This window comes from Perca flavescens, chromosome 6 (assembly GCF_004354835.1).
Source record: "Perca flavescens isolate YP-PL-M2 chromosome 6, PFLA_1.0, whole genome shotgun sequence".
Lineage (NCBI taxonomy): Eukaryota > Metazoa > Chordata > Actinopteri > Perciformes > Percidae > Perca > Perca flavescens.
Window position 1 is genome coordinate 30,649,422 of NC_041336.1, and position 15,157 is coordinate 30,664,578.

At 42.3% G+C, this 15,157-nt stretch overlaps 1 protein-coding gene across 2 annotated transcripts in view; it reads right to left on the reverse strand.

The window, feature by feature from the left end:
* Window positions 1–9,145: 9,145 nt before the first annotated feature.
* The window catches only part of sim1a (SIM bHLH transcription factor 1a), a 29,097-nt gene continuing 23,085 nt past the window's right edge, over window positions 9,146–15,157 (reverse strand). For both annotated transcript variants that reach the window (XM_028579419.1, XM_028579418.1), the window contains exons 11-12: window positions 12,895–13,300; window positions 9,146–10,856 (exon numbers count right to left, since the gene is read on the reverse strand). In XM_028579419.1, the coding sequence (XP_028435220.1) occupies window positions 10,138–10,856; window positions 12,895–13,300 (1,125 nt within the window). In that variant the 3' untranslated portion in view covers window positions 9,146–10,137. The remainder of the gene's footprint in view (window positions 10,857–12,894; window positions 13,301–15,157) is intronic.

A 15,157-nucleotide genomic window follows, 5' to 3' on the forward strand; every position in this document is an offset into this window, starting at 1 on the left:
TTCGTCTCTCTTTCATTTAAGGGGTCCTTGGATTAAAAAACATTGAAGACCCCTGTACTAGACTTATATACTGTCAGGAAGCTCAACACCCTCCCCTCTCTCCCTCCCTTCTGCCCCCAAGAACTCCATCAGGAAAGCTTCCTTTTATATTGCACATTTCAATATCTTTATCTTTAATTTTCTATACTGTTTTGCCTTACATTTGCATTATTCAGAATATATTACTGTATTGCACATATTACTTATCTTTTTAATTTTAAATATTACTTATCTGTATTTTGTTTGTACATATTACTTATATTTTTTATTTTATATATTACTTATCTTTTTTTAACTTTATTTGAATATATCTTTTATATTATACTTGTTGTACATGTCCTTATTGCACTGTGGGTCAGAGAGGAAAGTATTTTTAATTGCTCTGTATGTCTGGCACATATTGCAGAATTGACAATGAAGTTGACTTGACTTATTAGTATGCAGCGGTCACACCACAAAGAGGCATTTGCTCGTCCAACCTGTTGGGGGGTAGTCTATAGTGCCGCTGGAAATTACGCCACATCAAGCTCTCTTTCACCCGGATGTCCTTCGCTTTCTTTGTGTTGGCATTCTAAACTCCGGTGGATTCATGAGGACTATGGTTAATTGCTCCTCAGATCTCTGCAGGGTAAATCCAGACAGCTAGCTAGACTATCTGTCCAATCTGAGTTTTCTGTTGCACGACTAAAACAACCTTTGAACGTACACATGTTCCACCAAAACAAGTTCCTTCCCGAGGCTATTTAGCAGAGGCACCGTGGCTCCATAGTTCTATACAATTTATTTTGTAGATTAGGGTAAATTTGTGTGGGTTGTAGCAGTGTTTTGCCATTGAGAACGAGCTAGCATGCTAACGGTTAGCCCCCTAAGCCCCTCGTTTCGGCTAGGGACATAGATGGCCCTGCCGATTTTGAACAGCTCAGCCAGAGACTGAAGGCAAGACACATTCAGAAACCGTATCTCAACAAAAAAAACAGCATGGATGTTTGTTTTTTTCAAAGTTTGTATGCATGTGGAAACACCAGAGACACAAAATAACACCCCAAATCCAAGAAAAAGTGTTTTTTTTCATAAAATGGGCACCTTAAAGAAATGGCAATAAACCAGAACACATTTTTCTCCCATTCCGGAATGCTTTGTGGACTAGCCAGACCTTCCTGCGCAGCACTGTGGAGGAAGGTCTGGCAATGCGAGACTAGTTGGGGGGTGACATTGACTATTCGCAAAGCTAGGGGTAAACTGCTGTATCTGGCGAGCTAACCGTTAGCTCAGTCACAATAGCTCCCAGAGATTCTGTTTATTTATCTCGCAACTGTTGCGTTTATTTCCCTCCGGTGTCCTGTTCATCATTTCACATCATTCCACTAAATAAAAACTTACTTACATCACTAATCTTTTTTGAGAATTCTCTACCTGTGATTTGTCATTTAGAAATTACTCATAAATTCCCAGTAAAAAAGAACTAATGATTGCCTACTGATTTGTTAACATGGTATCTCGAGGTCTGTTCTCTAATAACTCTTCATTATCTATAGTCCTCGATTGAGTTATTCAGGAACAAGTCATCAGCTAGCATCTACCCTGGTAGAAACAGGAAAACAATTAACACAGGATTAGAACTTTTTTTTTTATTTTCACTTTAAATTTAGACATGTAAAGTATTGCATGTATGTCTGAGTTTAAGTTTAAACTTTAGTTACAGTTTTTGCCGATTGCTTACACACTGAAATCAAAGGTATTACACAATTATCAAAACCTTACACTCAAGGAGCAAAACAATGGCCCAGATGTGCACCACTATAAGCACAATGTCAGCTTCACACTTTTTGCAAAACAATACACACAGTGATATGCAAAACACTAAACACACTTGTATACATTAGACACAGAAGTATATCATGATGTCTCTTCCTTGCAATTCCAAAGCTCAGTGCTTCCAAATGACCTAACCTATGAGCCAATCTGTGAAACACAGCCATCAGGTGCGTAAACACTTGATTGCTTAATTGGAGACACACCATTCAGGTTTAAAATGCAGCAGGTATTTTCTTTTTTTTTGTTTGTCGTTTTTCTTTTTATAACTGTAATTGTAACATGGACTGGATACAGTATTTTATGTTTGTCTGTTGTTTGCTGAGCTACTGTAGTAACATGAAAACTGGGACATGTTTTGTTCATAGACAGTAAAATGGAATGGACAAAGCGACGCCGTAGACTTCCACGGAGACCAGTGAAGTCTATTAGAATTGCCTGTGAGCTTCTCCTGACTATACGGTAATTTATCTATTGTGCGTGGTTATGACACAAACGTAAGCCTATTTTTATAAAAACGTCTACTGCGGGGCCATAACATGAGATACAAGGTAATGGGGCCTTTTATACATTGTTGTGTTTCTTTAGAAATAAACAATGGACAAATAGAGCCTTTAAACGCTTCAGATGTAAAGTTATTCGCTGTCAAAATGACGCCAAAATGAATGGGAGTCAATGGAATGCTAACGGAAGGTGATGGCTTGTTAGCCTATGAACCTCCCCATTGGCGGTATGCTTTTCGGATGCTCGCTTACCCCCTTGGTTTTGTTGTGATTCTCCATGTTGACATGTTGACTGATTTGGGTATGGAGAGAAATAAATTATATTTTCCTCAGTCTGCAGCATTGGTCTTGTGTAGTGTTGGTGAACCTATTGTCTATTTGCACTTTCTCTGTGTACTTCATTTACAGTACTCTAATCACTGAGAAGTAGAATTGCTAAAAGTGTTTTAGGTTAGCAACAGCAGTGTGTAACTGGTTCAAACTGAATTAAGTCATATGAAACGTGTGTAATTAGTGTATCGTTTTTGCAAGAGTGTTTCATTTTGCAAAGGGTCTGAGGTGTTCTGCTGATTGGGTGTGTGGTTGTGTGCTAATTGTGTGTAGTGTTCTGAAAAACCGGTCCCTGCTTTCAAAATAGTGATCAAGCAGTCGAAAGAAAACCCTGTAAATTGGTTTGGGTCACGGTTAAATGAGAAAAATGTTTGCTGAAAACGATTACTCAAAGTCCCTGGTTTGAGGTTGGGGGTTGAACTGGGGGTCACCGGAGTTCAATGCAGAAGTGTCCGTCCATCACCCCCTCCGGACCTCCACACTCTTACTTTCCACCGTGTTATTTGGAAGTCAAACTACTGCCTGACTCTGTCTAATCCAGACCTGCTTGGGAAACCTATTGTGTGTGTGTGTGTGTGCATGCATGTGTGTGTGTGTGTGTGTGTGTGTGTGTGCCTGCGCTTGCCATACCTGCATGCGTGCATGTGTGCGTGTTTGCCTGTGTGCCTGCGTGTGCGTGCGTGCGTGTGTGTGTGTGTGTGTGTTGAGCTGAAAAGCATCTGTAAATAATTTGTCAGTGAGATGTCCTGGATGTATGGACATGAATGGGGAGCCACGGAGAAAGGCTGGCAAAACAAATGAGTGCAGAAGTTAACCTCATGGAGCCACCATTAGACATGCACTGCTACCTCTAACTGCAGAGAGGCTGGAGGGGGGGAACTTCTATCAGGAAACACTCAGACAAGTTAATCCAATCAGAACAACCAATCGTTGTTACCAAGCGTTGTTGTAAATGCAGATTAAATAGAGCACAGCCCTCCGGCTCAAGTGTTTCTGTTCTTAACAGAGTCAGAGAGCTCTTGTTTATTGGGTTACTCAAGGCTTTACAAGACATAAACACCTGTTTTAAAGGGTCAACCTCGCAAATACTCTTTACTTGTACAGTCTTTAAGATATCTACCTATAGAGATTTTGGCTCTATAGGCTGATCACAGCATGATGTAATGGGAAATGCATGGGTTGAATCTATGTGTATTATGGGAGGGGGTGGAGGTGTAGTAGGTTCTCTTTCTTCTTCTGTAAGGAGATAGGTAGGGGGGTTTTGTGTGAGGTTTATTGAATGTTTATTGAATGCATTTTGCATGAGATAATTGTATGTTTATGTTCTAGTTATGCTTATTGTGTGTTTATGTGCAGATGTCCCCATTTTTCTTCTCTCGTCTGCCCAAGATCAATTTCTCCTATAGGAGACAATAAAGGCTCATCTAATGCAAAAACATTCAATACAATTTTGAGGTTTTTGGCTATTTAGCTTCTAGTGTTCTTCAGACTAGTGGGGAAAAAAAACATCCAAAATACACATTTAGGTGTTTATTTTACTACACGCTGTCTATTTGTATCTGTAGATTTCTCCTAAATTCACCAATTCACGTAACATTAGATAATGTCTAATTTGTACATTTCAACATTGCATTTCAGAAAAAATGCAATAAAACTACAAAATACACTAAATATAGTCTTAATGTCAGTAATCAACTGGGGAAGTTTCATGGTGAGGTACACCATGTTTTGAATTGTTTAAGACTTGTTAACTTTTGATGGCTTTAGTATATATATATATATATATATATATATATATATATATATATATATATATATATATATATTGTTGCTCCATCCAGTGCTTAGCGCCGCCAGGAGCACAAGCACAGGAGCAATCCCCTAAATGAATCGTCGTCGATATAGACCATCAACATGATTTTGAAGCTGTTCTTTTAAGGTAAAATAGTTACATAATGTAGCTTTAACACATTTTTTTTTATGTGAATGACAGAGCCAGATATTTTGTATTCATAATAAAAGGCTGTGTGCACCTCATTCATTATACTGGCCTAACCCTGGAGCCCTACCCAGCCTGCCTTGCTGTTGACATTGCCACTTGCTTCCTTGTTGGGTTTCTTAGCAACGGTGTTTGTACCGAATGGGCAGTTATATCAGCCTCGTTGACAGTGAGTGAAAAACCCGTTGAGAGGACAGAAGCTGATAAAAGAAGAGCTAAAGTGAGGAATAACTACCAGGATGAAAGGCTTTTAGTATGGAGGTAAAAGGCAAGGCCTGGGAGAGCACTGCACACCGAGATGACTAAAGCAAACAGAAGACGTCCATCAGGTTGAGAGAAGACCGGCCCTCATCTCTGACCTCCACACACCCACAATCTACAGGCTTAATTGGAGATTCTGCCGTATCGCTTTCCATCAGCGTTCTTTATTTGCCGGTGCAGCCACACGTAACCTGTGCAAATTTTGGTGTGCTTACACCAACAAAAAACAAAAGATATCTAAAATCCATCAAATTGAATCATAACCTCAAAGCTGTAATGGAAAATCATACCGCTACCCTTTACAGAAGAAGCGTGTGTGAATTTCACGGTGATGACTGTGAAATGTGTTCGTAATAAACCTGTTTAACATCTCGAGTGTTTTACAATGAATATATTCCTTTACAAAAACCAAAATTCATATTTAAAATGCTTTTCCACACATGACAAACCTAATACGCATACCTATATCCCAATTTAACACTGGGGTTTCATATATGATTTCTTACATTCTTTCTTTCTTTATTTTTATTTAGAACAAAAGAAATAATAAAATAAAATATAAAAACACAATATCTATAAAGTGTTAAAAGTAATATGTTCAATCTGTCCGAAAAGGAGCGGGATGAAGCTAAAGCTTTTTTCTCACCCCTCATTCAACTTTAAATAGTTCCTGTATACACTACCGGTCAAATGTTTGGGGTCACTTAGAACTTTCCATTCCACTCCATTACAGACAGAATACCAGCTGATCTGAGTGGGTGGCTGATCTTTAATGCAATATCTACATTGCCCATTATCAGCAACCATTCATCCAATGTTCCAAAGGCACATTCTGTTTACTAATCTGATATCATTTTAACAGGCTAACTGAGAAAACATTGGAGAACCCTTTTGCAATTATGTAAGCACATAACGTAATCTGAAAAATGCTGCCCTGGTTTAAAAAACAATGCAACTGATCTCAGCTGGTATTCTGTCTGGAACGGAAATTTCTATGTAACCCCAAACCTTTGACCGGTAGTGTATATTATATATTTTGTATAATGTATGTGTTGTATTTTATTTTCCACATGTGCAAACTGTTTTACATGCTGTATGCTCTTTGGTACAGAATTGTTGGACTTCCAGCTCACTAAAAATGTGATTTTGTTGTGAATGAACAGCCATGTTTGAATGTTTTAATTAAAACATTGGAAGTAAAAAAAAAAGACCCATCTCTGCAAAACTGTTTTATTTTGTCCTCTTTTAGAATTTGCTTCAGTCAAAAACACACTCAATATACAAGCAGACTGGATTTGATTGCAGCTATATTTCAAAATAATAATCATAAAGAACCATTTTACTCAATAAATACAGTTTTTTTCTGCCCGGCATGTGCTGAAATGTGGTGGGATTTTCTTTTCTGAGCATATTTACAGTACACCATAAATAACTTTTCGGGCTTTGTCAAAATGAAGAGAAATCCAAACTTGTATAAATATAGGTTCATCTAAGGACTGAGGAGGACATGGAGAAAAAAATCCAAGAGAAAAACTTGAATCCTTTTGTACAAACATGCCTACATGACAATAATTAACAGTTGCTTCAGAGATCCGTACGTAATGAATGCAATCATGCCTTAGCTGGCATTCCAATGGGTTTAATTGCATATGGTCTGTCAGTCTTACAGTCAATCAGACACCATTACTACAGATATCAGGATGGAAAACAACACAATATGTCCCATTTATTCTGTCATTTCCTTGGATCATAGTTTCTGGTTTAAAAAAGAAAGAAAGAATGCTGTTGAATGAAATCAGGTCATTTTATAGTCTTGCCAATCAACTACTATGATACTATGTACTGTGTCACCCATTCAAATATCCATTCAGGTTCTAAGTGTACAATTTATCATGTACCCATTAAGAGTCACCTGCCTTTTTCTTTACTGCATTTACTTTCCTGCAAGATACCAAAAACTGTTCTGAAAAGAAAACAGAAACATCTAGAGAATGGCTTTGCATATTAGTCTGTGAAGTTTAAAATGACAGTGTATGCTTTTATTTCTCCTCATCCAAATGCATTAAAAAAAACATGGAGACCTCTTCACAAAATCTCCATCGCTTAGGCTATGTTCACACTTGGCGTCTTTTTTGACAAGAAAAAGTTGACTAGGGTGCTTTTGTAGTAAAAAAAAGAAGAAGCTGGCAGCGTTTTGGTTCCATAAAGCAGCCAAGAGCGTCTATTGTTGCTATAACAACAGCAACTGCTACAGTATCCTAGCTAGAGCGCTATGTGGAGCGGTGCTAACAAAACAAAGCGGTGGAGCAAGCTAGCGAAAGAACAGAGAGAGAGAGGTGCTAACGTTAGATAAACAAAGCGGTGGAGCGAGCTAGAGAAAGAACAGAGAGAGGGAGAGAGCAGTGCTAACGTTAGATAAAACAAAGCGGTGGAGCGACCTAGAGAAAGAACAGAGAGAGAGAGAGAGAGCAGTGCTAACGTTAGATAAAACAAAGCGGTGGAGCGAGCTAGAAAAAGAACAGAGAGAGAGAGTAGTGCTAACGTTAGATAAAACAAAGCGGTGGAGCGAGCTAGAAAAAGAACAGAGAGAGAGAGTAGTGCTAACGTTAGATAAAACAAAGTGGTGGAGCGACCTAGAGAAAAAACAGAGAGAGAGAGTAGTGCTAACGTTAGATAAAACAAAGTGGTGGAGCGAGCTAGAGAAAGAACAGAGAGAGAGAGTAGTGCTAACGTTAGATAAAACAAAGTGGTGGAGCGACCTAGAGAAAGAACAGAGAGAGAGAGTGGTGCTAACGTTAGATAAAACAAAGTGGTGGAGCGACCTAGAGAAAGAACAGAGAGAGAGAGTGGTGCTAACGTTAGATAAAACAAAGTGGTGGAGCGAGCTAGAGAAAGAACAGAGAGAGAGAGTGGTGCTGCTAACGTTACATAAAACAAAGTGAGTTCCCTGTACCGGGAGCACCCAGTCATACCGTAGAACTCGCTGTGCTCCGACTCCATTTTTTCTTGTTGTTATGGAAACGACAGGTCTGGCTATTCCGCTTGTCATTGGTCGGCTGTCAAAAAAGCGCTTGACGTAGGGCTTTTTCTTTTTCAGAAAAGTTAAACTTCTTCCAACTTCAAAAAGACGCTCCAAAGTCAGCGGTGGCGTTTAAAAAACCTTTTGAAAACACGGTTTACTCCATAGGATTATAATTTAAAACAGACGTTGGCAGCTTAAAAGAAGACGCCAAGTGTGAACATAGCCTTATAGTGCAAAAGGTTACACACACACTGGGACGGATGGTAAAGCAGAATTCCAGCCGTTTTCCATTTTTCCATCATACTGATTGATTTTCATCAAAGTATTGTTCACTGTTTCACTCAAGTGGGACTTACACTATGTCTGACTTCCCCCCTTTTAAACGTAAAGCCTATCAACACTCAATCTATAATGAGACATTGGCAGAAAAATGTTCTGTACGACACAGTACAGAATCCATTTTCTGTGTGCCCGACAGCTGTGACAGCACTCACGGAGAAATGCTGGTCAAATAAACAGCTGTCTTATTAAAGATGTCATCATTAAGTTGGTTTCCATCCCCATGTTTTTATGTACATTTTGAAGACAGTTCTCCCAGTAACGAGAGCATCAAAGGCCCTTTCAAACTGACAGAGTCAACGTGTTTATTACTATTGTCACTATGACGATAAAAGTCTACTAAACCTTAATAAAGAAGTCATTGAAAACCAAACAAAGAAGGTGTTACCTTAAAATAGTACTTATTCTCATCCAAACCATGATTTTTTTTCCCTAACGGTAACCAAATGGTGTTTGTGCCTAGACCTAACCAAACCTTAACTATAGCGTTGTCACATTAAAAGTCTGATTTCTTTTTCATCTGTTTTGGAAGCCACGGACAATTGATGTTGTCCTGCTGATAGGAGCATCAGATCCGAAAACACAGCTGAGTGTTCTGTCGTTCTAGAGCAGGGCTGTCAAACGCATTTTCACTAAAGCCCAGTTGAGACCAAAGATTGGCAACGAGACGAGTTGAAACTCGCAACGATCCGGTCTGTAGCGTTCTGAAAGCTGCCCGGTCACACCAATGAGACGAGACGGTGTGTCATCTCCATGACAACGTCTCTTTGTACTTCCGTTCTAACTTAGACTTTTAGGCTTTTTTTTTTGTAGCTGGGTATATCATTTGTTTTGTGTAAATATAAATGTGGATAACGTTGGTGATAGTGAGATGCTTGCTACAGTTGCATTTCTAGTGATGAGTCGGCGAAAACGCGCTTTATTTCGCTGAGTCACTGCTTTGTTGTTACGCCGCTGGGTGCTCTCTCTCTACAGTCTCTCTATCTTGCTTACCCCTCTGCCACATTAGCTACAAGAGACAGCAAAAAGCTATCTCTAACAAAAAAAGGCTCGTCATTCAATGCCCAATTTCAATACCCAAGGAGTAAATTTCGTAGGGACACGCAGGAAAAACTATGTTAAACACAGAGACGGAGCTGAAAAATAAAAGATTAGTGTAACGTTGTAATTGATTGTTTGAATGGAATTTATAAAATTGCTATTCAAAAGTAGCGATCAGGAACAGGTATCAAAGATATGGTATTGGTATTGGTACCGGTGCTACGTGCCGTGTTTTGTTGTTCTCTACTCGTGTGCGATTCCCTCCAGGTGTGCTGCTGTGGGTGACATAACCCCGCAGTAGCTGTAACGATTAAAATGGCGTTAAATGGCTGTGCTGAGCCTGTGGCAAAAGTGGAGGCCTACAGTGGAAGCCAGAGCCAGTGTGAGCCAGAGAGAGCGGTATTATCCTCTTATCGGCTGTGTTAATGGAGTTTAGTTGTGTGTTTAAAACCTTGCTCTTTAGTTTACATTTTGCGATTAATTCGTCTTCCTTTTTAGGAGACCACTTTAAGTTTTGTGAGTTTAACAATAAATAATTGGATTCGTCTTGAAATGTTTTCGCCTTTCCCTTGGCCTTATTTAATTGTTACCGTCCTCCGCCGTAGGGACGTAACAACCAGTATTGAACATTTTTGAATGATACCCAGCCCTAAATGTAGCTCTATGTGTAATGAAGCAACAATTTGAAGAAAGTGATCGGTATGATGGAAAAACAGGACCCGGAATAACGATGGCTTATTGTTGGAGCTCAGGCTGTGTGACCTGGGCGTCCTGCGTGTGTTAGATGAGCGTTAGCTCCCACTGCTGATAATCACAGAGGTGCCTTTGTGTCCGGGGGTCTGCTCTGATGGCATGCGGAGGTGAGGGGTCACATCGTAGTGGGCGGGGCCCGTGTTGGCCGAGGCGCAGTAGCCCCGCAGGCTCTCTTGGTCATAGAGGTGCTCCAGAGCGTAGCCTGTCAGGGAGTAGGCTTTATGCTTGTCCAAGTAGGGCCGCGGGTGGGTGTGGGAGGGGTAGAGGGCCGGGGCCGAGGCGGGTGAAGCCGAGCACGGACCCGGCCGCACAAACGGATGGTGTAATGGCAAAGAGAAGGGGGACAGGTCTGTTTGGAGGTAGTCTTTGGGCTTGTGGAGGCGCTCGGGACCTGGACTGCTGAGCCTGGACAGGGGGGCGGGACTGGGCGCGGGGCTGATGGCCTGACTCGGACCTCGACACACCACCGTCTGCAGCGGCAGCGGCCCTTGAGTATACTCGGGAGTGAAGCACGGACCGGGGCCCTTGGGAAGCCCATTGGCCGGCCCCAGTGGGGCATCCGGAGGGCCCTTGCGCAGCTGAAGTCGACTTTCTTCTTCCTTGATCATCTGCTGCGTGGCACGGATCAGCGTCTCGATCTTGCTGGGTTCCTGCGGGCTACAGCGGTAGTGGTCAGCTTGGTAGCGATCTCCCGAGTCACTGGCTGAGCCTCCGTCTGGAGAGCTGACCACGCTGTCCTCGTCCCAGTGGCCCCGGCCTGCAGGAGGACACGGTGAAAGCAGTCAATGCAGAGGAAAACAAGATCCAATACTTTGTTGCCATTTCAACATAGTCGATAGGTGTTTGGTGAGCTCACACAAAACAAGAGCAACAAGAACCCTATACCTCACATACAGTGCGTGTAGTTCATGTTCAAAAACACTTCATCTTTCTCGTACTGCCCATGGCTGCTGCACCTGTATTCACCCTCTGTCTCAGACGCTCTGTTTGAGCGCCTGTCTCTTTTAAGCCCCCCTCTAGAAAAAGTCTGCTCTGATTGACCAGCAGTCCACATCTCGCTCCTGTTGTTGTCGCCGTATAGCCAGTGTCCGGCTGTATTAGTTGACTAATACAGCCGGACTTTGAACACCAATAAAGGCTCATGAACCAAATATGACACAACTGGACACATTTCAGCAGCAGTGTGACTCAAAAACGCAACTGACGTCTCTATAGTAAGCAGTTATAGAAAATAGCAGCATGCTACATAACCGGACATGTTTCAACAGTGGGGAGCCAAGATTACGTCTTTCATTGCTGTTAGCATGTAGCTAGATGCGACAATGTTAACACCACAGTATCTTAAAAAATCACTCCAGTCCTGCCTGAAGACCGGCTCGGTGTTACGTTACATCTCAGTCTCAGGGCGTTTTCACACCTATAGTTTGTTTGCTTTGGTCCAAATCAGTTGACGAGTTTGGAAACTTGGAGCGATTTCCCCCTTGGTTCGGTTTGGTTTAGTTTCACACCTGGAAAAATCCAAGCGTACCAAAATGCGTCATTACAAATCACGCAAGAACGTTCACTCCTCTTATTGGTCAGATGTGTCTGGGCGAGAGCAAGAAAGTAAATACAGGAAGAAGGTCCTGTGTTCTGGTCTAGTGTATACTTCTTGCATCTCCATGGTCAAACCAGCTCTTTTCATTTAAGTAATACAACATTGTTTTGCGAGCGACGTTAATACGTCTGCTCTGGTCACCGAGACTTTGCTCTGCTCTGCCCGTGTCTGGTTTGACCACGGAAATGCAAGTGACGGACGCCGAGGATGACTGCTGTCTATTTCTGTGAGAGAAACACTGCCAGCTGCTACAGTCTGCTGCTCTGCTGCATCACAGATTGCTAAACACACCTGACCAGGGTGGCTACAGGTATAAACAAGTTAAATTTAAGACTTTTAAAAACCACAAATTTAAGACTTGAATGCGATGCGTTTGTAATTATGTTCAACGAGACACTGAACCAGACAACCAAAAGTAACTGGACTTGCATGTGCGTTATTGGTTAAATGACCACGTCCAGTCAAGATTATATGGAGCAGTTCATGGGCCATGCAACTGCCCAGGATCTACTTCAGCATTTCAAAGTAAGTGTGCCATAAATATATTTATTAACTAACCTCTTGTATGTTGTGTATCATATAGTTAAGCTTTACTGATCTGTCAAGTGAATAACAACTATGGATAGGGCACTACACGTTAATTAGACAAATTAAAATGACTGAATTAAAAACAGCCAAATTGAGTTTTAGAATGGTATTAGAGTCTGCTGTTTACCTGCCAATATGTATAAATAGTATACAGTGCTGCTCATAAAAATAGCCTTGTTTGGTTCGCACCCGAGTGTGATTGACTGCCCAAATGAACGAACTAACTCTAGTGCGATTCAACCAAGGTGTGAAAGCACCCTTAAGCTTGATTTATGGTACGCAGAGCTTTTACCGTGGCCTACCTTAGACGCTTGAAGTTTATACTTGTGCGCTGATGTGTGCGTCGATCTCTTTAAGAGAATAGCAGGGCTGACATGTGTGTGTGTGTGTGTGTGCGTGTGCGCGTGGGGAGTGTGGTAGAGCGAGTGAGAGCGTGATGGTGATTAGCGTCGGAGGTGCAGACTCCAGAGTCATACTGAGAGAAACAAACGACGTATAGTTAAACTTTTTGAGAGGTGCACGTCAGGCAACGGCGTAGGGTCCGTGTCTCCACGTACCTAGCTACGCCGTTGATTTAACGCAGAGGCATAAATCGTCCTTTAGCCCTCACCGTTGTAGCTGTGGATGGCTGTGATGTGCGGCGCGCTGCTGTCATATCCATCGTGGTTCTCCAAGGAGCTCTTGCTCAATGGTAGGACGGACCGGGCGGTGCCCCACCACGCCTCCCTGCCGGTCGGAGGTGCTCCGAGAAAATAACGCCCCGCCTCACATCGACCACGCTCACAACTCTGTCCTTGACCATGGAGGTGTGTGTAGCCGTCGCTGGTGGCGTGATGGTGCTCGTCAGACAAGCTGTAGCAGCGCGGGCGGGGATCGGGGAACTGCCTGTACACACAGGACGCGTCCAGGCCTTCGCCCTGCTCCAGCAGCTGAGGGGAGGCTGAGTCAGTGAGGGGGCTGCTGCCCCACGGACTGTCCTGGTCCGACTCGGATCGCTCCGTCTGGAAACTAGGATACTGCGGTGAGAAAAGTGGGTAGGGAGAGAAGAAAATATATCATAAAGAAATCCTGAGGCCACATTTGAGATGCTCAGCTTACCATATGTATGTGTCGTGATTTGTTTCGCCGTACGTAAACATCACAAAAGAAACAGCTGTGCAACAACGAAGAACGTTTACTGAGCCTCGCAAACACTCGACCTTCGACAAACTAAAAAAAAAAAAAAAAAAAAAGTCCAAAGTGAAGTAAACAACAGAAATCAGAAAGAGACCTATCAGGAAACATGAGCAGTCAGACGAACAAGGTAGACAAACTTATTTGGAAGGGAAGAGAAAACAAAGTTAAATTATTATCCAGCATTCATCACATTTCACAGATTACTTTCTGGGTCTACTTTGGTTTACCTTACTTGCAGTAGTTGTCTACATACAGTAAGCTAGACGTCCTTTTTCCCAGCCACATCCTCCAGAGCTTAGATCCTGCGGTGTTTCCAGGTTATATGGGATAAATAAACCCTCCAGGAGACATGATAAGCAGACGCCCAAACCATCTCCACTGACTCTTTCCAATGGAAAAGAGGAAACGGCTCTTCTTTGAGCTCCTTTCAGATGCCCCCCGAGGTGATGACCACAACCTCCGTGTGAGGGAAACTCAATTTGGCTGCTTGTATCTGTAATCTTGATGTCAATAACCTGTCTGAACGCTCAAAATCCTTGCTTTGCCGGCCTTTATTGTAGCGACGTTGCCGGTCATACATGTACAATGTTATGGTAACCGATAGAAAATGGTGGACGAAACTACAAAAACAAGCCCCGAGTTATAGTACCAGAACAACAGTAACAAACCAGAACTGTCTTTTAAATCAAACTTTTTCACGTAAAGTACCCCTAAACGGACACATATGACCACGGACCCCATTTGATAATCCTTTGTCCCAGGGTACCCCCACAGTTTTCAACTTCCTACCAGGAAATACTCCCTAAATATGAACTTTGACAGGGTGCGATTTTCTGCAGGGGGTGTGCGGGATTTCCCCTTTTCTGGTCTACATATCCCCCTGCCTCTGATGAATTATTTTCTATCCCCGTTGGGGTACAAAATATACCCCCCCCCCCCTCAAAGTGATCAATGCTAATTCACCAATAGACCATGTATTATATACCTAAAATAGAAGTGTTTTAAACTAAGTAAAGCGCTGTAACGTGAACAGTCTATAGTGCCATAGAACAATAAAATCAGAGCAGCAGTTGCTGGTTGTATTTAGCCGCTACAGAGCTCCGGGACACCGGCTACCAGCGGCAGTTTAGCCGCCAACAGGTGACTGCGAGCCGGCTACAGGCACCGCCAGATGACGGTCCTTTCAGGGGCCATGGTAGTGGAGTTTAGCCAGAAAAAGTGAGCGTCATGCAGCGATGAAGAGTTAAGTTTAGGCACCAAAACGACAAGTTAAGTTTAGGAAAAAGATTGTGGTTAAAACACTCCTGAGGAACGAACGAGCGTTTCCTGGGTGAAAGTATTTTGTTTTCGCCGCAAACTGAATTCCGCTCTCCGGCTTGAAAGCGCTTTATTTTCAGTTGTGCTATTTCATTCTGTGATTATTTTCCGTTGAATATTAAATTGTTTGTAGCCTAAGTGTCTTGGCATGGCTGGCCGAGTAGCACTATATCCATGGTATTGTACAGTAAAGGAGGATTTCATTCTTGCATGTTTTGTTTCTTGCATGCACGGAGTTTGCGGGGGGGGGGGGGGGGATGACTGTGGATGACTTGTTTTCATGTCATTGGATTACGGCAAAATCTTTTTTCTTAACGTGTCTTAACGTTTTATGGTGCGATTGCGCTTGGTTTCTGCGTTTGGAGAGGCATCTCAACAGA